This window comes from Stenella coeruleoalba (assembly GCF_951394435.1).
Source record: "Stenella coeruleoalba genome assembly, chromosome: 10".
In the NCBI taxonomy this organism is placed as follows: Eukaryota; Metazoa; Chordata; class Mammalia; order Artiodactyla; family Delphinidae; genus Stenella; species Stenella coeruleoalba.
In genome coordinates this window covers 17,836,180-17,859,568 of record NC_137156.1, presented here as the reverse complement: position 1 = coordinate 17,859,568, position 23,389 = coordinate 17,836,180, and the positions used below count along the sequence as shown (strand labels likewise).

General features: G+C 41.6%; 2 protein-coding genes across 6 annotated transcripts in view; both read right to left on the bottom strand.

Moving 5' to 3' along the window:
* The window catches only part of LOC307193308 (uncharacterized protein), a 1,334,119-nt gene that overhangs the window by 582,192 nt on the left and 728,538 nt on the right, over positions 1–23,389 (bottom strand). For 2 of the 5 annotated variants that reach the window (XM_079935088.1, XM_079935108.1), the window contains exon 1: positions 21,265–21,497. The exons of the other annotated variants lie outside the window; for them this stretch is intronic. The gene's annotated coding sequence lies outside the window, so the exon portion shown is untranslated. Of the gene's footprint in view, positions 1–21,264; positions 21,498–23,389 lie in introns of those variants that run through there. 5 annotated transcript variants of the gene reach the window in all.
* On the bottom strand, positions 15,339–16,325 carry HDGFL1 (HDGF like 1; the record flags this gene model as incomplete). The annotated part of the gene is made up of 1 exon (XM_079934258.1): positions 15,339–16,325. Exon 1 carries the CDS (start codon positions 16,005–16,007, stop codon positions 15,339–15,341), a length of 669 nt encoding a protein of 222 aa, XP_079790384.1. The 5' UTR covers positions 16,008–16,325.

The following is a 23,389-nucleotide window of genomic DNA, read 5'->3' as shown; positions in this document are numbered from 1 at the left end:
GTCACCAGTGTACAGATGATATCAACTCTATTTATATTCATACATTTGTTCGTTGCCAAACAGCAAAACATGGTCAAATCAAAGCCAATCCCTGGGATGTCCATCCAGAACACGCCCTTCATGGGGTCATCAACAAATGCACTCCCCTCGACGTACATAAACTTCTCTTCAAATAGAAGCTGAGTTAGATGGCATCAAGTCTCACACATATTCAGCTTACTCCTTATAAGCCTCAATTTCTTCCCTTTGTCACCACATGTGGGAAAAGACAGCTGATGCCAGTATTCCATGCAGAGTTTTCAAAAAGGTCAACTAGCATTCAGATTTATGCTGGTAAAATTCATTCCTTCTCTTTCAAAAATTTAATGAGAAAGGACAGCTTTGTGAAATGGAGGAGCAAGAACAATATTGCTTAAATAAATTGGAATTTGCACTTTGATTACCCTGCAGTTTCTGCCATACTTTACTGGAAATGCTCCCTGCGGTGCAGGCTTTCTCTGGAGTGACATCATCATATGAAGCCATCCTCACTATAATTATTTCCATCCATTATTTGTAGAGCACATAGCAAGAACATTCGGTAAGGAATACCTGATGCATATAGAACAATTTAAAACTTTAGAGTCACCAGAAAGCCCCCATTAAAAGGCAAATGATACATCTTTATGCATGCCTCAGACCCCAAAGGAGATATTTCACATTCGCACTAGAAAAGAAGACTCTCTTTCAAACAATAAGACTCTGATAAGAGCAAATATCCTATGCCATGAAATAACAAACAACATGCGTAGTTTCAGTTGCTTTTCTTGGAGTAACACTTTAAGCAACTGTGACATCGAAGGAGCTGGCGTATTTTAGTTCACATTGTCAAATTTAAATCCTTCTGGAATTTAAGCAACGTCAGTGCTAATACCAAGTATTGGGATTTTAAATTTCTGTTCTTGGAAATCTTGGTTTCCCTATTGGGGAAATTGATTGCTGTCTTTTCAATGTGTGAGTTGTTGTTTGTTTTTTCAATTTTAATAAAAGTGAAAACACCAATATGAGTATTAATTTTCTCAAAACTCAAATAGCTCTCTGAAACATGGTTTTTTTTGACAATTTAAATGAAATAAATGTGAAAGCTGTAGCTGTCTTCCCTCACAATTCGCAACTCCCTGATTTCTTGGGGGCTCACTGTAGTGGGGACAGGGTCAGGGTTGGGCTGGGGTGGAATGCACTCCCACTGCTGTGAGTTACAGGCTGTGGATAGGTTCCTTGTCTCCTGGAGAAGAAAAGCTTCTACCATTTACTCACTGGGGCTTTGGTTTTGTTTTAAATGTAGAAAAACATGCATTTAACTCTGCGATTAATGATCCAAAGGCCCAAATTCACTCATTCATCTCTTCATTCATTCAACATAACAACTGAGGAAAAGAAAAAGGCGTTGAACATGAAGTTAAATTGAAAAATTTACTCAACAGGATGAAAACGTGATTCTTCCTTTTCCCTCTAACCACTATTTTCAGACCTGCTCCGTAAAATCCCCCTTCTGTGTCCTTTAATGTCATCTGGATCAGATTCTATCATTTTTAACTATTATCGGTTGCTTAAAAGTTCAAGCTAATCTAACTCAGTTTAAAATTTCAGTCTCTAGCCGCTGTAATGCTTTTGCTTCCCCAAGTCCAGTGTGGCCCTCAGCCCTGCTGGCCACCACCTGCCGCTGCCTCTCCTATCTCTCCTCTCTCTTCTGAGGTCTCCTACCTCTGCCTTGTCCCACCAGGAGGATGGGTGGAACAAAAACGGGAAAAAGGCCCTATATGGTGCCGCTATGTGTCATCTTTAGGCTCTTGCCCAAGCCCTGTGTCGCAGGTCATGAAAACTTGCTATGGCAGGGGGAGAATGCTGGTCCTTCCAGAGGCCCTGCAGAGGCACCACTCCCCATGAGCCATGTGACTTAGTGTAACCTCCCTCGCCTGCCTCCTTGGCTCTGGCCCGCCACAATACACCCTCAGCATCTTAACACTGGGGTCTTCTCATAAGGCAGACTGACCACCTGCCTTCATAGTTCTCCACGATATCCCCAAAGTCCCAGGGACAGATTCTCTCAAGCATGAGCTTTATTGACATCTATTTTGGCTGCTTGAAGATTGTCCTCTTACATATTCTTGGCTTCACAATTTTACTCTGAACTATGATGTATTTAATAAAAACTCAGATGTGAAATGAGGTCAGTATTATATATTTATCTAAGCAATAGATGATCACCCATGTTTACGGGTCAGTATCACAGACCCATCTAAACCAGTGGTCAAACACCCACCCTGATTTATGCTGAAGTGCAGAACCCACCATCACAGGCTCATTTGTCTGGATGTGAGCCACTCTTGGGGCTGAGCTTACAGGGTATCTAGTGTGCTTTCATTTACACATGGCACAAAAGACATTAGTCAAGTTGACTGTCTATGATAATGCTGTCAAGGGCTGTCAAATACACATATTTTCACTATTCTCACATTTCCCGTTTCCTTGACAGAAATTTGTGATGGTAAGTGGCAGCAATTGGTTCCAATTCTCAAACTTAGGAACTAGGTTCTGACCTAATTTGTAGCAGAATGAAATATCTCTGTTAAAATGTTTTACATTTTCCATTGTTTCTTAGGGGCACATGCTAAACCCTGTAAGGAAAGCAAAGTCACATTGCCCTGACAGTGGATGGTTTTCTTCTCACTAGCTTTAAGCTCATGAGAATCTCATCACTTTTTAAAGTTCATAATCAGAAACTAGAAACGCTGACTCTCACGGAAAACTCTATTTCTGGGATTTGGTTAATGAGTTATCCCAGTCACTAAATAAAGTTCTATGTGCCAGAAAAGAAACAGTTACATTAAACAAGTCTGCCAAATATTTTAAGTACAGAGGGAACATTAGGAGATTTAGGTTAAAGATGGGTGTTTTCTACCATCACAACAATGAGCCCTTAACTCCCTGTTCGAATAGGAAGGGTTTTAAATAAATCACCTATAGCCTTCATAAATCGCACGCTTCTTTCACACATGTTTAAAGAAACTTAACGCCTCTTCAACTGTACATTGTAAATAATATTGACCAGGAGGCAAGTAACAGACTGTGGATAAGTGCTTTAGAATTTGGTTTAAATGTTTGCACTTCCTTCATTTTTCAAAGAACAGTAAATTAACACTCATAATCCATCCTTAGATCTCACTGAATAGTCCTCTTCCTTATTAATGCAAAAATATTCAAATGTTGAGCTGTTTAAAAATTTTCCGTGAAGTTATAAATGCTAATCTACAGCTTTCAGAAATTCTTTCCTATAAATTTCCAATGTAAATTTATAACTTGCTACCATGAGGGGAAAAAACCACAACTTTTTACTATTATCACCTTAGAAAGGGAGGTGGAAGTATTTTATCATCAAGAAAGCTGGGGCTCTGAAAAAAATATTTTTTTTGAAACTATGTAAATGCCTGCTGCTATACATGCGTAGAGAAATTTGTTCTTCTTGAGGGACATGGCATAATTTTACATAAAAATACTTCTGTGGTTGATTTCCCCCAAATTTCTCAGTAAGTGTCTCTGGTGGGTTTACCTGAAAATGCTAACAGAATTCCTGGATAAGGCATGAGGCACAGCACAGTGAGCTCTGAGTGGCTCACCAGGGTTCACCAGTGAGAACAGGACCTGCCCTGGCATCACAGTCACATCCAGACTATACAAAATCTGATCATTTTGCTTGGCTCCAAAGAATTTCCCCAAATTCCCTCTCCCACTTTTCTCTTATGACAATTCTACTTTCATTCTCTATATCTTTAGCTTCAATTTTTGTTTATGATTTATAATAACTGTTTATCATCCCAATAAGGATTCAAAAGGTTAATGACACAAGAAAAAAAACCAAAGGGCCTGAGAGTAAAGCTTAATTAGGAAATTTATTAATTTTCATTTCTGTGCATATTCACATTAAAATGCAATTTGGTTCCATTCCACCCAAATTTAAATTCTAGATAAATTATGCCAGCATATTTAGATCAAGAAAGCTGAGTAAAGTTTTATTTTTAATAGAAGAGCTCATAAGATATATAGACGTTACCCAAATGAAAATGTAAACAATTCATAAATGTTTCAATGATTCTAACTTGTCTACCTCAACCTTAAGCTCTGGAATTTATGTAATGAAGTTACTAATTGAGATGATCACAAATTACCTTATCATTTTATTCAATGTGAGACATCCATTAATTTGCTATGCCGCCCAGTGTTTCCTGGTTATACTGCTAAAATGATTTTTTTCCCTGAAATAGCATCACTGTCTATTTTCAGAAAGTCAGTATTCAAAGCAGAGACCAAGTGCTAATGACTATTAATACCTTCTTTAGTGACAATAAAGTAACTCCTGAAATGAGACCTTAGGTACAGTGAAACTATTTTATGTATCTAGGTGCCCCTTACACAGTAACTAAGCAAAAACAGAAAAGAAGCCATAGAATTTTGCCTCTCTGAGAAGTGTTCCTTGGGTGTGCAAGATTCGGCAATCTTCTACCGTTCAATTTCTTTAGAAAAAATAATAACTCTTCAAAATACCATAAGCAACATCCTTTCATTCAATCATTTATTAATTCATTAGGCATTTATTCTGTGCCTACCGAACCCAAGAGCACATATTAAATGTTAGAAAGTTATTTCAATGTATAGCTATGTCAACGTAGCTGAAATCTCAGAGATGGTGACCAACAGCGAGGAAGACCAGGAGGTTCAGCTAATATTTGATGCATTTTATCAGGCTTCAGGAACAAAAGGGAACCAGGGTCTTTGGTGACTGACTGCATGTATAGTGAGCAGGGCAGCAAGGTTAAAAAGGCAGCCAGACAGCTACAATGAATTCAGCAAACTACATCTCACTAACACATTTGGTTAAAAAAAAAAAATGTATGAATTCTGAGCTACCTTGAATCACTAGCAGGCTCCTTCTAATTACTAACAATGAGGAGTCTGCCCTCTCAGCTGCAGCTGGATGCCCCAGGCATCTTTAGAGCAAAACCAACAAATGATTGGAATACTATGATTTAAACTCAAAACCAAAGCACAGTTGGAGATTTTTTTACAAGGCTGCTTGAAAGTCTCGTGTCTACGGTTTGCGAGATCATAGAAGACGCAGAAGGACAACACAAGGTCAAATCTACATCTCATATACAAAGAACAAACTGGTTTTCAAATCCGTTTGCCATAGCTCACAATCTAGGGGATGGTACAGGATGAATAGCAGGGTCCTGTGCACAAAGAACACACCAGTGACCTCAAGTGCCCTGCTATGAATAATGGCCATTATTAGAGGGAGGTGGTGGCAGCAGGAGGAATACACCACTGTCTGTCCTCCTGAGCCAGAGAGGCAAAATGCAGAAAGAGCAGCCCTGCAGATACACACTATGCTAATTATTTTTGCGATATAATTCTTGAGGGCATCTCTTCATTTGAGCAGCTAAGACAGCCCTTCAAGTGTAGCATGAGGCACCTTGCCATTAACCATCTGTGGCTTGAGGTTTGTTTGTTTGTTTTTCAAATTTGATAAATATGTGGTATCCATCCTGGTCCCACAAGATCAGGAAAAAAAAAAAAAAAGATTAAATATGCAGCTTCTATGAAGGAAGTTTCTCTTCGACTCTCCGTGATAACACACATGGCAACGCTGTCAACGTGAAGGTTTGGGGGCCATTTGTTGTCCACCATTTTTAACATGTTCGTTATTATTTATATTTGGCTTTGAGGTAATCTCCTTAACCAGTTCCTAGGGTGAATACAATCAAAGGGCCAGAGGATCGTTCTCTTGCCCGGTGTAATATTTGTTTCTGGGAACCGACATAGGTGATGTTTTCTGAGGGAGGCGAGGAGGGCTGAGGGGGAGAAAGTGGGCTGTGTTTTGGTTTTGGGTTTTTTGGTTGTTCCACACTTAGCACTTGGGATGTAAAATAAAATCTTCCTCATTCTCTCTCCCTCTTTTTAACCCCCAGAGTGAGAAATATTACAGAGGACCTGCACTAAGTGACATCTGCTTGGCATTCAAACACACACACATCAATGTGATTAAAACATAGTTAGAGTGTCCATTTCTCATGACAGTCATAAGAAGTATGAGAAGGGGGATACTCAGCTGTCTTATGAATTGATGTGGCCTAGCAGCCCTTTTCTGCCTCACCAAGGAAGCTTACTGTGGACTGTTTCCAAGGCTCTGACATTCAGACCCAAAGCAATGCCTGCTAACAGGTGAGCAGTTGTTACAAATGCCAATCAAGTGGAAAGAGCAAAACTATTGGTTTTCTCTCTAGTGTGAAAGGAGGCTTTTAACTTTTTAACTTTTTTAACTTTTTAACTTTTCCTAAATCTATCTCTGCACACTCTGCACCATCACCCAACCCAGGCTTATACTGTTCATCTAAAAGATTGGCATTTCAAGTATGTTTTACAAAAACCCAGGATACTACAAGCCTCTCCTTGGGAGACTGAACAGAAAATAGGACCCTGGAAACATATTTGATTTATATCTATTATATCAATTCCTAACTCTGTTCCGCCATGAAACAACAATTCAGATTCTGGGCCAGAAAAAAAAAAATGGCTTTCAAAACCTAAGATGACTTAACACTAACAATTCAACCTATCCTTATGCAATCTAAGTAAAAATCTGACCTTGAGAGTTACAGTAAAAATTTATCTCTAGGGTATTCCCCACCTGCACACATACTTCCCTCCCTATGCATACTCCAGTGTGAATTACTCAAGGATATTAGCTAGTAAAGACCGGGATAGGGATCTGTTCTGACAAACATACGCACCCTGCAAACCTTAATCTATAGGCATGCAGTCATCATGTGCCTCATGAATACTCCATCACGTTACATTGGCATCCAGCCTCCACTGTGACTGGCATTGCACACGAAACTTATCTCACATGTGCACAGAACTCTCAGGATACTGAGGTGTGTTGCTAACATCTACCTACTTTTGACCCCATTCATTTAAATTAATTGATAAAAATGGATGATTATTTATTTATTTTTGCGGTACGGGGGCCTCTCACTGTTGTGGCCTCTCCCGTTGCAGAGCACAGGCTCTGGATACGCAGGCTCAGCGGCCATGGCTCACGGGCCCAGCCGCCCCCCGGCATGTGGGATCTTCCCGGACCGGGGCACGAACCCGTGTCCCCTGCATCGGCAGGCGGACTCTCAACCACTGTGCCACCAGGGAAGCCCCTGGATGATTCTTTGTGAAGTGCTCTCCTAGGTATCGCAGAAGATACGGAACATTTCATGGCCCCTGTGGTTGAGTATTTTGTATTTGGGGAGAAAAAAAAACACATAAAATGTTAAATGGCATAAAGATAAAATCTTGGTCTATACCACAGTGCAAAAGATGCCACATGGATATGTACGATAAATACACAAAACGTGCTCTTGGGCAACAATTCTCATTTCAAATATTATAGGATTTGTTTCTTCTCTGCCGTGAGGTGTACCACTAGTAACTTACTATAAATAATGAGTATTTGAGTTTGTGGATTATTTATATTTTCATAGTTATATCAATTCAAAGTCATCTACATAAGGATGCCACTCTACACACTTACATTCTGATGTGACAAATGGAAGGGCAGGGAAAGTGAAAGCCCCAGGTGCACATCTAAACCTGGCCACCACCCTCACTGCCCTACTTATATTACATAATTTCCCTTGTGCAGCCCTTCTTACCTTGCTTTGTTTTTCCAGTGGTATTTATCTTTCTAACATAAAATATAGTTTCCTTATTTGTTAAGTATAGTCTTAATTGCCTTTCTCTACCTGATAAAATGGAAGCACCAAGAAGCCAGGTGCTCTGTTTATACTGTTTGGTGATATATCTCCAGCCCTAACACATAGTACGCACTCAATAAATGGGTGCTATTTTGTTTTTGTTGTTACTGAACACATATAGGATTGTTTACTGCATGAACATCTCTGGGATCTCTTTCTGTGCATTAGAAAGACTGAGCAACCTTAGTAAGTACAAGCACCGGTGCTGTGAATTCACAGTAGGACAGAAATATTTAGTTTTGATAAAACAGTTTAATTTGAAATGAGCCACAGACTTCCTAAGAGCCTTACAATATACCAAGTTTAACTTTAACATAATTGAGAATATACGTTCCTCATGCAATCATCCTCTGTTCACACTCCAGTATTATTGCATTTTGAAGTTACTGTTTTATTCCTTGTCTATTTGTCCGTTTTTCCCATAGAACATAAGCTTCCTGAGGGTAGAGAGCTTATCTGTCTTACTGACAGCTCTGTCCCCAGTGCTCTCCACAGGGCCTGGGGCGATGCAGCCACACCCACTTATTTGTAGCAAGAATGCTTTCCCCTTCAGCACCCACCTCTAACAAACCCAAAACTGTGAAAGCCAAGCTGTTACTCTGTTTCTGAGAATTCTGCAGATTGTAATTTTTAAAAGAAAAAAAACAGTGATTCTCACACCATGGAACAGTGACTCTTGTCTTTTTTCTATTTTTGATTTTAAAGGATATTTGAGGTGTAGTCATCAAAGTATTCACTGACTAAAATTAGTGCTTTTATCTCAACCTCCAAGGGGAAAAACAAGGATGAAAAGAAAAGAATAGAAGTTGATGGTAGGCACAGGCTGAAATACAAATGCCACCGAGGAGAACACATGAAGAAACTGCACCAAGGGCAGAAGGAATGATTGACAAATTCTGAGCACCAGGAGAATCATGAGTGGAAGGGAAAAAGCAGGTCTTGTTGACAAGTGATGAGCAGTGAGAAAGTAGCTGAGCTGAACATATTTTTTAACGAAGTGTTAAGTAGATCACCCAGAGAGGTGGGTAATGACTGTGATGAAGAGTTGGCCAGGGTGTGAAAAAAAAAAAAAAAAAGCAAAATTAAGTGACACTTGGTAAATCACAGGAGGACATGAAACCTGAGAGAGCTTCTGGATAGAATGGTCCGTCCCTCGTGACACTCCGATGCCTTTCAGTAATCCAACTGAGCGGCTCATTAAAATTATGCGTGAACAGATAACTCTGGCAAAAAGGTGAGGGAGCCAAGACACAATTAGAGCGATACAATGGCTATATCCACAGATGCAAAAAAACAGGACTGTGAGGTACTGGAGGAGATGCAATGAAGAAATACCCACTGGAAAACAGTAAGTGGATCCCAGGGAAATAACAGAAGCAATAAAACTGGCCACAGGCTGGATGAGTTATGCTAAAAGAGAGAAATATTTAAAATGGGTCATGTTTGCACAAAATAATTCAGCTAACAGTGAGGGAATTTAAAGAACCAAGTTGAAGGGCCATATGAGTAAATGGGAGGATAAGATTTCAGTTTCTCTCTGTCTATGGACAAGGTAAACACAGGATTATCACAACCAGGAAGCTGCTTGGGCATCAGACAGAGGCCGCCAGTGTTTTCCTAAATAAAAGTGATGCATTAGGCTCTACTTATTTCAAATGGTATGGTGAGTTCTCTGGACTACATGGAAAGAAAGTGAATTTACATGTATAGAATGCTGATTTTGTGCTGGGTCCTGTTTGACATTTTAACATATATGAGCTATTTGGCTTCACACAACAAACCTGTCACACGAAAGTCATGATCACAACTTGTAGTTGAGGGAAACTGAGATCACACAGTTCTTAAATAGTGGAGCCAGAAATTACATCTAAGTTGGGGTAGCTCCAAAGCCGGGTGGCACCCAGCTGCCTCCTGCATTAAAGGAAGTTTATAATGAAGCATCAAATTACTAAAAAAAATATATAACTTAAAGATCTGGAGATTGTGTTTAATATGCTTCCTCACACTCAGATTCAGATGTCCACCTTAGATAGTTTGATTTATCCTCCTTGGGCTTCAGTATTGCTAAGGTTTGTTATTTTATGAGACCAACACCTACCTATAAATAAAAACAAAACAATCTTATTTAAAAATGGTACACACCCATTAAAAAAAAATCCTTAGACTACCCTCCCTGTGTTTTGTTACAAACATGACATGACATTATTATATGACAAAATTCCCCAAATTTTCCTCTGAGGGCTGGGATGAGGGTGAGGAGGGACAGAAGGGTTTAGTCATTCATTCATGTATCTCTTTATGAAAACCATTTATTGGGTGCCTAATATAAACTAGGCACCTTGCTAGGTTCTTAGAATAAACAAAATGATCATAGTTTCTGTCTATATAGAAGGTACACCCTGTTGGTTGATACAAACGAGTAAAGGAATTTTTACTTGTTTACTGAGCATAAAACAGTGGAGTAAATGGAAATGAAGTAGGGAAGCCAGGATCTGACTGGGACACACTGGAGTGATACTTAATTCTGAAGCAGTAATTTAGGGGAAGCTCATCAGGGAAGAAGGGAGTAGAGCTGTCAGTTTCTGGGCAGAAAGAAGAGCTTGTCCCAAAGTGATAAAAACAACAGAGAAAACAGCACTCACCGAATGACCCATAGTTCTCAGGCACTGACCACACACCAGGACAGGAAGTAGGTGGAGTTTGTTGTTACTCACTGGTCCCCATGCCAAAGGGTTGGGCGTGCTATGACTAGGACTGCCCCTGAGCAACATATGCCCCAAGCTGCCTCTGGCCATCTGGAGCCTTTTGCCATGATTTTTTCTGTGTATCCTCTGGCATTCTTAAGACCATTTCAGTGAAGCTGAAGTTTACGTGTAAAATCAGACCACAAAGAGAAAATCGTCTGATGTCAGAGTTACTCTAGAAAACCACTTGGGAGGTCTCTATTTTAGAGATCTCAGAGTCTAATATGATCAATATTTCCACCAAGAGTGGGAAAGATAAGTGTTTATATATAAGCCAGAGAGTTGGCTTGTGAGAGTGGTGAATAGATCCCGTTCCTTTAAATACATTAAATTCTTAGAGATGTTGACACTGGGTGAGGTGTCTACACCATAAGAGGCTGAAGGAAGGGAAGATCCAAGTTCTCCTTGGCGTACTCACATTTTATTGTTGTAAATTTTGGGCTGAATGGTTAATATATGGCTCCTGTCTGAAGAAGGCTGCAACCAGAATCTTCTCTTGCCTACCTGGGGGCTGAGGTATTATGCAAACGATGCCCTGATTTATGTGGTTTAACAAGTGACTCAAATATTGAGAAAACCTAGATAAAATAAATAGCGTCGCTTTGGCATCAGAGAGCAAAGATTTCTCTGGGTCTCTGAGAATTGTCAATGCTCTTCAAGTCACCTAATTAATTTAGGAAGCTACTTATATGGATACAAAATCAACCCAACCTGCATGTGTCATTAGTCTATGGGCCAGTATACACTGCCTCCTTGTTTTCAGAGTGAGAATGTGTTCAACCTCACCTATGACTTTTACTCCATCACCATGATTATAAGGAGTATTTGATAACAGGCTTTGAAGCACTTCAAAAATCTCTATTATGCACTTATTAACATGTTTTGGGAATGGAGATAAAATATTAATGAAACATATTTTCTTTCTCCTCTAGTCTAGTGCAAGGGCAAAAAATAAACAAGAAGGTAGAATATGATCAGTGTGAGTATAAAGTGCTCCAGGAACACACAGGGGTGGCTCTTACCTTTAGTTGGCCAGGTTCAAAGAGAGAGGCAGCTCCGTCTAAACACAAGGAGCAGCACGTGTGCTTAGCATGTGTAGCAGAAGCTTTTCTTTGACAAGAGTGTTGACAATGAAGTGAAGATGCTCTATGTGCCCTGAATATCTACCACATTTTCAGGAAACATAAAATGGACATACAAACCACAAGGAAGAATCTGCACCTGCACCGTGGATGAGAATTTGCAGAGGGGTGAGAGCTGAAAAAAGGAAACAAAATTTACAACCCTCAGTGGCATCTTAATCCCTTGCCAGAGTGACATTATCTGTGATGTTTGTGTGAAATATCAAATACTTGGAAAGTTACAGAAACCAGAACGCTAAATGTGTCTGCAGATCACTGACAACATGATGAACACACATTTACGTGGAACGCTTAAACATGATCTTCAGAACATTCATGAACATATCTGAATACCCCCAACACAGCATTAGCAAAAGGCCAGGCGGCGCTCTTTGTTCGGTAAAGTAACTAATTCTTCATCAGTCATTTTGTCACTGAGACACATATTGTTCAGAAGAAAACAAAAAACAGCACTGGAATCAAGGAGAATTTTAAAATTAAAGAAAATTTAAGGAAACAGCATCTTTTTCAGTCTGTACAAAACATTTCTTGGCCACCAAAGCATACATATAGGGTCTACTTCCCAGGAGAAGAGGGCTGAGAATACAGATTTTCCACGTTTCCCTTTCTTTACTGGGTCTTATTTGTGTTTACTAACTCTGTGAATCATTCTTTAGATGTACTAGTATTTAGATCACCATTTAACTACAATATTATAGTCACCAAGAAGGCAAGTGTGTGCTGCTCCCTAATAAACACTAAATTTTCCTATCTTCAACATTTGAAACAAAAAAAAGGAAGAAAGAAATAATACAAGGAGAAAGACTCAAATGGTAGTGATTTCATTTTCTACCTTTCGGGTTATTGAGTCATTTCGGAAGATGTGCCTCCATGAAAACCTCATCAAAATCACATGCCTGTGTCTGTGGCAAACATACGGCCCACATTCAAACTTCTCACAGTCACAAACTCCTTGAAAAATACTGAATGTGCTATTGTCCTCATCACTTCCCGAAGTCAGTTAATGACAACTGTCAGATGCCCCAAATGATTTTTCTTACACGCCACAAGCAATGTTTGCTAATATAGTCTTTGCCACACAAATTTCTAAACGTTCACTTCAAAATAGTAGAGGGCAAGTACTCCCATTTTATTCAATAGGAAGTTTTATACAATAGCAAACGATAAAATGTAATAAAACAAAACACCTCTGATTAGAATGAGAAAGACCTGCCTTTGAATTTTGGTTCACTTACTAGTTGTCTGACCTTGGGAAAATACTTAACAACTCTGAACTGCAGCTCCCTCAGCTTTGAAACAGAGATAATAGTAGGTACCTAATTGAGTAGTTGTATTAATAAAGACATTATGTGTAGAGTATAGTATACAGCCTGACTCACTTTTAGAGACTCAATATAAACTACTCCCATGATTACTTGTTATTGATACTAAAATAAATTTTTTTTTTTAACTTCTGATTTCATGGTTAGTGCTTTCTAAATGTGCAATTCAGGGGAAAAAGCTTAGGCTTGGACCAGCAAAGTCTGTCTTTGAATCTTGACTGTTCTGTGAAGTGTAAGAAAAATCACTTAACCTCTCTGAACCAGAGCTGCTTCCAATGGGAAATTTGAATACTAATATCTACCTTGCCAGATTACAATGATTGAATGAGGCCATTCTTCTCAGCACATGGTAAACGTTCATTGAATAGTAACTCTTAGTATTAACATTATTGTAACAGCAGTAGTTGAAAAGCAAGGATTCATCTGATGTGTCTGTGTTGGAATAAAATAATACCATTTTATACAGGGATAGAAAAATAGGATTGTCTTCCGTTGCTAACCCTGCTGGTTAGCGATGGCCTGACATGTTCTGTGAGAAGGACTCCAGTATTTAGTAAGTCTCTGCATGCATGCACTGTTGACAAATACAGAAACTGGAACCCAGCATGTGATTATCATTAAGTAGATCTAAATATCCCCAGATATTTGCACAAAGCATTGAAAAGATACAAAATATTCTGCAGCTACTACCTTATTTTAAGAACTGGAAATAAAAAGCAACTGCCTTTTTTCTCCTGTAAAAGGTGTTGGAGAAGAGTAGTGAGAAGATCTGGGAAAGCAGCAACAACAAAAGGACCAAATCTGTTGTTTGGCAAAGCATGTACAGTATTAGAAACTCAGTTACTGTCCCAGGTGTCACCATTCAAACATCTTAAGTTGACTTATTTCTGTTCATTCTAATCAGTGGCAGTGATTATCACAGACAGAGTGAAGGGTACAGACCTTAAGATAACAAAGGTTTATCGAGGGTGATTCTAAAAGACACCTGTACATTACAAATAATTGCTTTTAACATAGGATGTATAGAAAACAAGAGGATCGTTACATTTAAGGGCCAATTCTTCAGAAACCAAAGGAATAGACCCGAGATTTGTTTAAAGTAATCAACGTGTTTTATTTCCTTAGAACTGAAAGAATTCAGATCTAAACTTCCAAAGCTACAGTCAACAATTTTTTATCAGAGCCCAAGGGAGAAGGGCAGGGGTGAAAGAGACCAAAGATGAAGGAAGGCATAGAGAGACCACTAGGAGGAGGTGGGGAGGGGCCCCGTGTTTCCCTCTGTCTTCTGAGCCAGTTACATATCAGATCTGGTGACAGTACTGAGGGGACCAGGTTGGGGGATATGAATGGGAAGTGACACTGCAAAGGAACACTGACCGAACCTTAACTACAAAACAAGTCATCAAACCCCAAGTAGAAAGGGAACCTCCTAGTTCATCTCAGAAATGGGGTAGCAACGGCAGAGCTAGGAACAGGATGGAGGCATGCCCATTTCTTTTATGCCTGGGTGATGTATATGACTGTAGGGTGGCCTTGAACTGTGGGAAGAGGAAGAGGGGTGGCCAGGGGTCTTCTCAGAACATCCTGTGTGGCTCTAAAGATCTAAATGGGGACAGATGCTCCTCAACCTTCCAATCCAAGAAGCTAGTCAAAGCTAAATTTATGATTGCACAAACAACTTGGAAGTGCCCAAATTATGTGATGGAAAACTACAACTCCCATAATTCCCTGGGTCGGCAAAAGGGAGACCCCTCCCGCATAAGCTGTCCCGCTTTCTCAGCAACTAGGCCTCCGATACAATAGGCCTGGGAGGAGTGGACAGGAGTTCAAGGAGACGCCACCCCCGCCCCACCACAGTTTGAGGGGTGTCCCTGGCAGGCCCCTGGAAGTACCCCCTGCTCCTCCTTCACCCCTTCCGACACTCCCAGCCCTGATTCCAAAGTGGAGCTCCATAATGCCCGAGGGGAGGGGCGGAGGGATGTCATGAGGGGGAAACGGCTGGTCCAGGCCCCAACGGAAGCGCTGGCAAACAGTTGCAGGCAGGGAGGGGGCACAGTGGTCTCATCTCATCCCAGGGAGCAGAGGCCCCGACTCAGATCCCAGTGGTGTAAGGGCACAGAAGTGAGGGCCTGGTGGCCTGCCGCATCCAGCTCAGTCCCCAAGGGCCGGGGGTGGAAAGGGAGAGTGGGTGGAGAGCGGGGTGCCAGTTTGCAGGCCGTGGCCAGTTCCCCCAGTAACAGCCAGGCCGCAGCAGGAACGGGGCGGGGGCTCTTCTGTAAACTTTGGTGACTACTGGCTCTCACGGCCTCCGACGCCCGGGGCCTCGGCCTCTCTCTCAGCAGCCTCTTCCTCCCGCCCCTGCTCCCCCGGCGGCGGCCCGTTCTCTGGCTCCACGAGGAGCGGCTTCGCATCCCCCGCCGCGGTGGCCGCCTCCACCATCTCCTCCCCTTCTTCCGAATCAGCCTCCTTGGGACGCTTGGGGATGTCCTTCGGCGGGTCCCTGGCGCTCCTCTTCAGTGGCCCCTTTTCGTTCTCCTCCTCGGCCGGCGGGTCGACGCCCGGCTCCCCCGGCTCGGCGCCGCCGCCGCCGTTGGTGTGGCTCTCCGGGTCCCCACAGCCCTCGGTGGCCTCCGGCTCGGGCTCAGGCCCCTCGCCGCAGCTCTTCCCCTGGGCGAACTGGTAACCAGGAGCCTGGACGGCGGGGTTGTTCTCGATCTCCCACAGCCCCTCGCTGAAGCCCCTCCTCTTGCTCGGTTTGCCGAACTTCTCCTTGGACTCCTCGTACGGGAAGAGGTGCTTGGGTCCCAGGAAGGCCGTATCGTGGGTCCCGAAGAAAAACACTCGGTAGCGGTTGGCCTCGGCCGTTTGCTCGATCCTGGCCGGCCAGTGGGCGTAGCCCTTTAACTTGGCGAACACCAAGTCCCCGCTCTTGTACTTGCGCCGGCAGAACCGCGACATGGCTGCGGACCTGGCCTCGGCAGCAGCTGGAAAGGGCGACCCACGACGGCGCGCCGGGGCAGCGGCTACTGGGCTCGGGCTGCGCAAACCCCCCTCCCCCACCCCAGGGAGCTCTCGCGCGCACCGCCGGGCGCCACACCTAGGAGCCCTGAGAAGGTTCTAGTGCGAAGTGCATTATCTCGGAGACCCAAAGCCCGCTGGGCCCCACCGTCGACGCCGGGGTCTCTAGAACGACAGAGCCAAGAGCTTGGGTATCCCGGGTGGCGGTTGTGCTGACGGGGATCCTCTGCGGATCAATCGCTAGGGCACCCGGCTGTGAAGGTGGCATCGTTTACTGTGTCAGCCAGAGTGGCCTAGCAAGGGAGAGATGGGGCAGGGTGGCAAGAAAACGCAGTGACACGATTAGCACACATTTCGATGAAACTAGTAACAGGCTAGCGCAGATTTGCAGTATCCGTGGGGACCCCGATCTGCTCATTACAGAAAACTCCACTCTTGCCTCAGGAGTTGCCTGAGTCAGTGGTTACACCCGTTTTCTGATTTCCTTGAGAGCTAACACTGGTGCCTGCAAGGGGATTCAAGAATAGAGTGGAGGCAAAGGAATAGAGTCAGCAACGCTGGCAGGATGTCTAGAGTGCACATCTCTCGGAAACTGGTGTCCTAAACTTTGGGGGGGGGGGTCACAAAATGTATAGAGCAGCCTCATGACCATGGCAAACCAGCCATGTCAAAATTTCCTCCTTTACATGGGATGCTGGGCATGGCCCTTACCCTTTCATTGATTCTTGCATATTTTAAGAGAGAAGACTCTTATCTCTTGGTGGTTATAACACGGAAATGCTATCAAATGCTCTCAGTATCCTCATCGAGAGGGGAAAATTGGGCTTAAGAATTAGGTAGAGCTCTGCTCATATCAAATATCTTGTTACTATCTAGAACTTCCTGGGGGCTACAGACTAAAATAGAATCATTTCAGCTGAGAGACTATTTTAAGAATAGACTTGTTCTCCTTAAGTGATAATTATGGGAGTTTCCCTGTAACTGCAGTCGTTACACATTTGTCTGCATCTTTTTTGAGTCCTGCTAGCTAGCTGTGAGCTTGCACTCTGAAACCTAGCCAAATTTGTCGTACTAGTACTCTTGGCTATTATGACAAAGACCTTTCAATATCAATTGTGTATTTAATTGCATAGATGTTTTTTCCTAGTGTAACCAGCAGTGACCAGTGGAGAATTAGAACCACTAACCCATTTCAGTATAACTCAAATTTGTTTCTGCTTTGCTGGGTTGCATCAGCCATTTTACCTCTGGGTGGCGGAGACCTGTTCTGGGCAAAAGAAGTTCTCTTCTCCCAACAAGGCAAAACAAGTACGATAGACTTTGATAATTCTAAACAACTTCTTTTAGCTCTTCTGTCAAGCCATTTTCTTAGAACGCTTATCTGCCCCACGAATAGCTACAACTTTACCAATTAAGTAACATCGACACATGCCCAGAAAGGGTACTTAGTTGTGCCGTTGTGGTCAGAAGGCCTCGACTACAGCTGCTGTAGTTGAGAGTGATCTTCGGCAAAAGGATCACATGGGTATAAGCCAAACATCAAAGATTGTTGGGTAGTTGAATCACTGCAGGTGAACAGGTAGGGATCTGAGGCGGAAACAAAAAGTCAGGAAGTAGAGGCAAGAGGATCTAGTAAAGAACGATCCAGATCTGCAAAGGGTAACAGATATTCTATTAGGCAAAGGAGTGTCATTTTTGTACCTCCACCCATTACCCACTAATACTGTGTGTGTGGTGTTAAGGGCTGGCACAAAAGATGCTGCTTTTTGAGGACTTTAAAATATAATTTAAGAGCGAAAGCATCAGGAACTTCATTACAGAGAAATGCAAGCTAGTCTTCAAGTGCTAAATCATGTGTTCTTACATAAATATTGAAGTAATTCTAGGAAAAACCAATGGGAGTGTGGTTACTAGGGCAAGGCTTTTGGGAGGAGTAGCGGCAGATGTACTAGAAGGAATTCTAGTACCCTTCACTTGTTTACCAGCCTTGTAAAGCTGGGAATAGATAATATTTCTGAGCCTCTGTTACATGATGTTAAGATGTTTAAAGTAATATTTATAATTTCCCTCAGGATTGTTATATATATTAATGAGATTATGGGCATGAAAGTCCAGACAATGGGTATAAAGTTCTATGATGTACTAACAAGTATGACGTAGAATTTCATTATGGATGGGATCAGGCTATTATTATTATTAGGCTGAATGAAGGAAAAATATGTCAAAAGGAGTAAAGTCATGAATAAGGACACTGAAGAATGAAGACAAGTTATCCGCCAGCCAAATTCTTTACTACACATGGAATTCCATATTACATATGGAATTACATATCCAGCACAACTTCTGTATGAAACAACATAAAAGTTCTTGTTCTTTGGAAATAATATTTTTAAAACAGCATTCTTTGACTAGATTTATCACCTAATGGTAGCTAATTCCAAAAAGGGGAGAGGGACTTCCCTGGTGGTGCAGTGGGTAAGGCTCCACACTCCCAATGCAGGGGGCCCGGGTTCGATCCCTGGTCAGGGAACTAGATCCCACACGCCACAACTAAGAAGCCCCCATGCCGCAACTAAGAAGCCCGCATGCCACAACTAAGACCCAGCACAGCCAAAATAAAATAAAATAAATAAATATTAAAAAGAAAAACACTAAAAGGGGAGAATAAGAGGAAGGTTGAGCAAAAAGTTTAATGCATTTGGAGTTGGATACCACTTTGACAGATATTCCCGTCCTCTGACACTTGTATGCTCCATGATGCAATTAAATAGTAGGATCTTTGCTTCTTTTACCCTTGAAACCAACTTGTTCTTAAAGTTATTGTCTCTCTTTTGCTCAAAGTGACAAGAGTAGGTAAGTAGTGTTCATGGTAACTTGGTTAGGTTTAGATTTGGCTAGTATATAAACAAAGTTCTCAGGAGCAACTATTATTATTAATTTTCAGAAACTAGATCTCCTTGAGCTCAGATATTTCGAATAAAATCCAAAGTATCAAGACCGTCTGTTTGTAAAAAGGACCTAATTTCAGCAGCAGCAGCAAACCTATCAAAACACCTTAGATTCCAGAACAGATAACACATCACAGTTTCCTTTTCTGGAAAACTAATGATAGGATTTAAAAGCTGCTTGGCAACAATTATGAAACATGGGCAATAAAACAATGTAATTGTACAGCAGAAAGACTAGATATCCAATGGATGTTTTCTTGTTTAATTAGTTCTAAATTCAATTACTTTGGTATAAACTATGATTTAAAATAAATGTAATTGTTTTCTATGTGCTTTTGTTTCATTAAAAAATATTAGCCGCCTCTGTTTATACAACAGAAGTGTTTATACATGGTTGGTATTTGGGGTCAAGGCTTTTCTTTCTAAAATGTTCTAGCAGACATAATTACACAGAAAGTAAATCCCCTATCCCACCACGGGTAGAAAATCCCCCCACCCTCCTTTCTTTAAAAGTCACAAGAGGTGAGCTACCTCTATATTTTGTCACCTCTACATTTTATCAGCGTACACATAGCCTAACCTTTAAAGCCTCAGGGATTTCTAAAATCCAAGGGATCTGCTGGGGGTGGGGATAAACTTGGTATCAGTGGGGATGTCCGGCAGCTAAAGGATAATTTAAAGGAAGTTTCCAAGGAGCTGTATCATTATCAATTTGACTAGTGTGTCAAATCTGTATCTAACTTGATGGGATTGGGGGTGGGGGGAGAGATGAGAGTGCAGATTTTCCCAGTGCTGTATGTGTGCTGGTGATTTGGGCCCCCTTGGCTAATCATAAATGTTACGGGGTAGGGTGTAGGAGGGGGCAAATGGAGAGATTTCAGAATTGTTTGCAAACTTGCTGTTGTAGCAGCCATGGAAAGAAAACTGCCACTCTGAAATGAATAAAGGTGGCTGCTTAAGAATAATATTTCATTATACTGATTTGGGAGCACTTCAAACTTTTGAAAACTACTCTTTGGAAAAAAATTTAAATAAAATGTGCTAAATAATAATAATATTTTTGTAATTTGAATCTTGCATGATACTTAGTCAAACTCTGCCACTTGAAAATATATGAGGTTTTTTAAAATCTACATAATTAGCAACGTTTGAACAAGTTATCAATGCTGGTGAGTATTCAATAATTGGGGATTGGGCACAAATAACATGGTCTATTTACATAACAATTATATAATTAAATGGCCATCTTCTGTGTGTTTAGAGTTTTTAAAGTATAATTTAATAACTTGGAAATTCTTACAATATGAAGTTGTAAGAATTTATACAATTTCCATTTAAGGAAATCATCAACAGTGTGCATGATAATGAAAAGGAGGAAAATTTTTTAAGCCAAGATGTCTAATTTTGAATAATGATAATGGTATGTGGAGGTAGATAATCATTTTGACTTATCAAGTTTTTCCTATCTCACTATTACAAAATGACTAATTTTTCATTTAATTTTAGTTTAGCAATATCTGTATTGAGTTGGTAGCTATCCTTTAACCAGAGGATTACTGGAGGTGGATAACTTTCTATTTTAAACACTGCAAAAGAAATATTTGGCCTTCCAAACAGAATAGGTTTTTCTGTACTAGGGAACATGTATGTTATTGGTTGGAATAAATAAATAAGTACTCTCAGGAGTTAGTTTAGTGGTTTTTCATATATTCAGAAACTCATAAAGCACGAAGTAGAGGTCAAGTAAAAGAAAAGCAGAACAGTAGAAATTCGACATAACTTTCCTAAACGAGCATTTGCGCTCAAACTTCAACAAGCAACGCCTCTCTTTTTCAGAGTTTACTTTAACAACGGAGTTGATGATAAAAACACTTTTAAATGCCTCAGTAAAATGTCCTGTATAACATAAATGATGACTCTTTGCACAAATATTATCATCACTTTTCTCTTTGGTCGCTCGTTCTTCATGGTGAAAATAAATTTCTTCTTAGACAAAATACAGTATTTTGGATACTTGTAAAAATGAAATACTTAAATAAAACAGGATACAGTTTTGTCATCTTTGCTCTTCAGAATCAGATATAACAGGGCTTCCGGGAAGATGGCGGAAGAGTAAGACGCGGAGATCACCTTCCTCCCCACAGATACACCAGAAATATATCTACACGTGGAACAACTCTTACAGAACACCTACTGAACGCTGGCAGAAGACCTCAGACCTCCCAAAAGGCAAGAAACCCGCCACGTACCTGGTGCGCGAGGAGAGAGGATTCAGAGCGCTGCCTAAAGGAGCTCCAGAGACGGGCGCGAGCCGCGGCTAAAAGCACGGACCCCAGAGACGGGCATGAGACGCTAAGGCTGCTGCTGCCGCCACCAAGAAGCCTGTGTGCGAGCACAGGTCACTATCCACACCACCCTTCCGGGGAGCCTGTGCAGCCTGCCACTGCCAGGGTCCCGGGGGTACAACTTCCTCGGGAGAACACACGGCACGCCTCAGGCTGCTGCAACGTCACGCCGGCCTCTGCCACGCAGGCCCGCCTCGCACTCCGTGCCCCTCCCCCCCCACCCCCCGCCCCGGCCTGAGTGAGCCAGAGGCCCCTGAATCAGCGGCTCCTTTAACCCCATCCTGTGTGAGCGAAGAACAGACGCCCTCAGGCGACCTACACGCAGACTCGGGGCCAAATCCAAAGCTGAGCTTCTGGGAGCTGTGAGAACAAAGAAGTGAAAGGGAAATCTCTCCCAGCAGCCTCAGAAGTAGCGGATTAAATCTCCACAATCAACTTGATGTACCCTGCATCTGTGGAATACATGAACAGAAAACGAATCATCCCAAAGTGAGGAGGTGGACTTTCAGAGCAAGATTTATGATTTTTTTCCCCTTTTCCTTTTTTTGTGAGGGTGTATGTGCATGCTTCTGTCTGAGATTTTGTCTGTATAGCTTTGCTTCCACCATTTGTCCTAGGGCTCTATCCGTCCGTTTTTTTTCTTTTGTTTTTTTTTCTCTTAATAATTATATTCTTATTTTAATAACTTTATTATATTTTATCTTACTTTATTTTATTTTACTTTATCGTCTTTCTTTCTTTTATCCTTCCTTCCCTCCTTCCTTCCTCCCTCCCTCCCTCCTTTCTTTCTTTCTCTCTCTCTCCCTTCCTTCCTTCCTTCCTTCCTTCCTTCCTTTCTTTCTTTCCTTTCTTTCTTTCTTCTACTAATTCTTTCTTTCTACTTTTTCTCCCTTTTATTCTGAGTCGAGTGGATGAAAGGCTCTTGGTGGTGCATCCAGGAGTCAGTGCTGTGCCTCTGAGGTGGGAGAGCCAACTTCAGGACAGTGGTCCACAAGAGACCTCCCAGCTCCACATAATATCAAATAGCGAAAATCTCCCAGAGATCTCCATCACAACACCAGCACCCAGCTTCACTCAACGACCAGCAAGCTACAGTGCTGGACATCCTATGCCAAACAACTAGCAAGACAGGAACACAACCCCACCCATTAGCAGAGAGGCTGCCCCAAATCATAATAAGTCTACAGACACCCCAAAACACACCACCAGACATGGACCCGCCCACCAGAAAGACAAGATCCAGCCTCATCCACCAGAACACAGGCACTAGTCCCCTCCACCAGGAAGCCTACACAACCCACTGAATCAACCTTAGCCACTGGGGACAGATACTAGAAACAATGGGAACTACGAACCTGCAGCCTGCAAAAAGGAGACCCCAAACACAGTAAGATAAGCAAAATGAGAAGACAGAAAAACACACAGCAGATGAAGGAGTAAGATAAAAACCCACCAGACCTAACAAATGAAGAGGAAACAGGCAGTCTACCTGAAAGAGAATTCAGAATAATGATAGTAAAGATGATCCAAAATCTTGGAAATAGAATAGACAAAATGCAAGAAACATTTAACAAGGACCTAGAAGAACTAAAGATGAAACAAACAACGATGAACAACACAATAAATGAAATGAAAAATACTCTAGAAAGGATCAATAGCAGAATAACTGAGGCAGAAGAACGGATAAGTGACCTGGAAGATAAAATAGTGGAAATAACTACTGCAGAGCAGAATAAAGAAAAAAGAATGAAAAGAACTGAGGACAGTCTCAGAGACCTCTGGGACAACATTAAACGCACCAACATTCGAATGATAGGGGTTCCAGAAGAAGAAGAGAGAAAGAAAGGGACTGAGAAAATATTTGAACAGAGTATAGTTGAAAACTTCCCTAATATGGGAAAGGAAATAGTTAATCAAGTTCAGGAAGCACAGAGAGTCCCATACAGGATAAATCCAAGGAGAAATATGCCAAGACACATATTAATCAAACTGTCAAAAATTAAATACAAAGAAAACATATTAAAAGCAG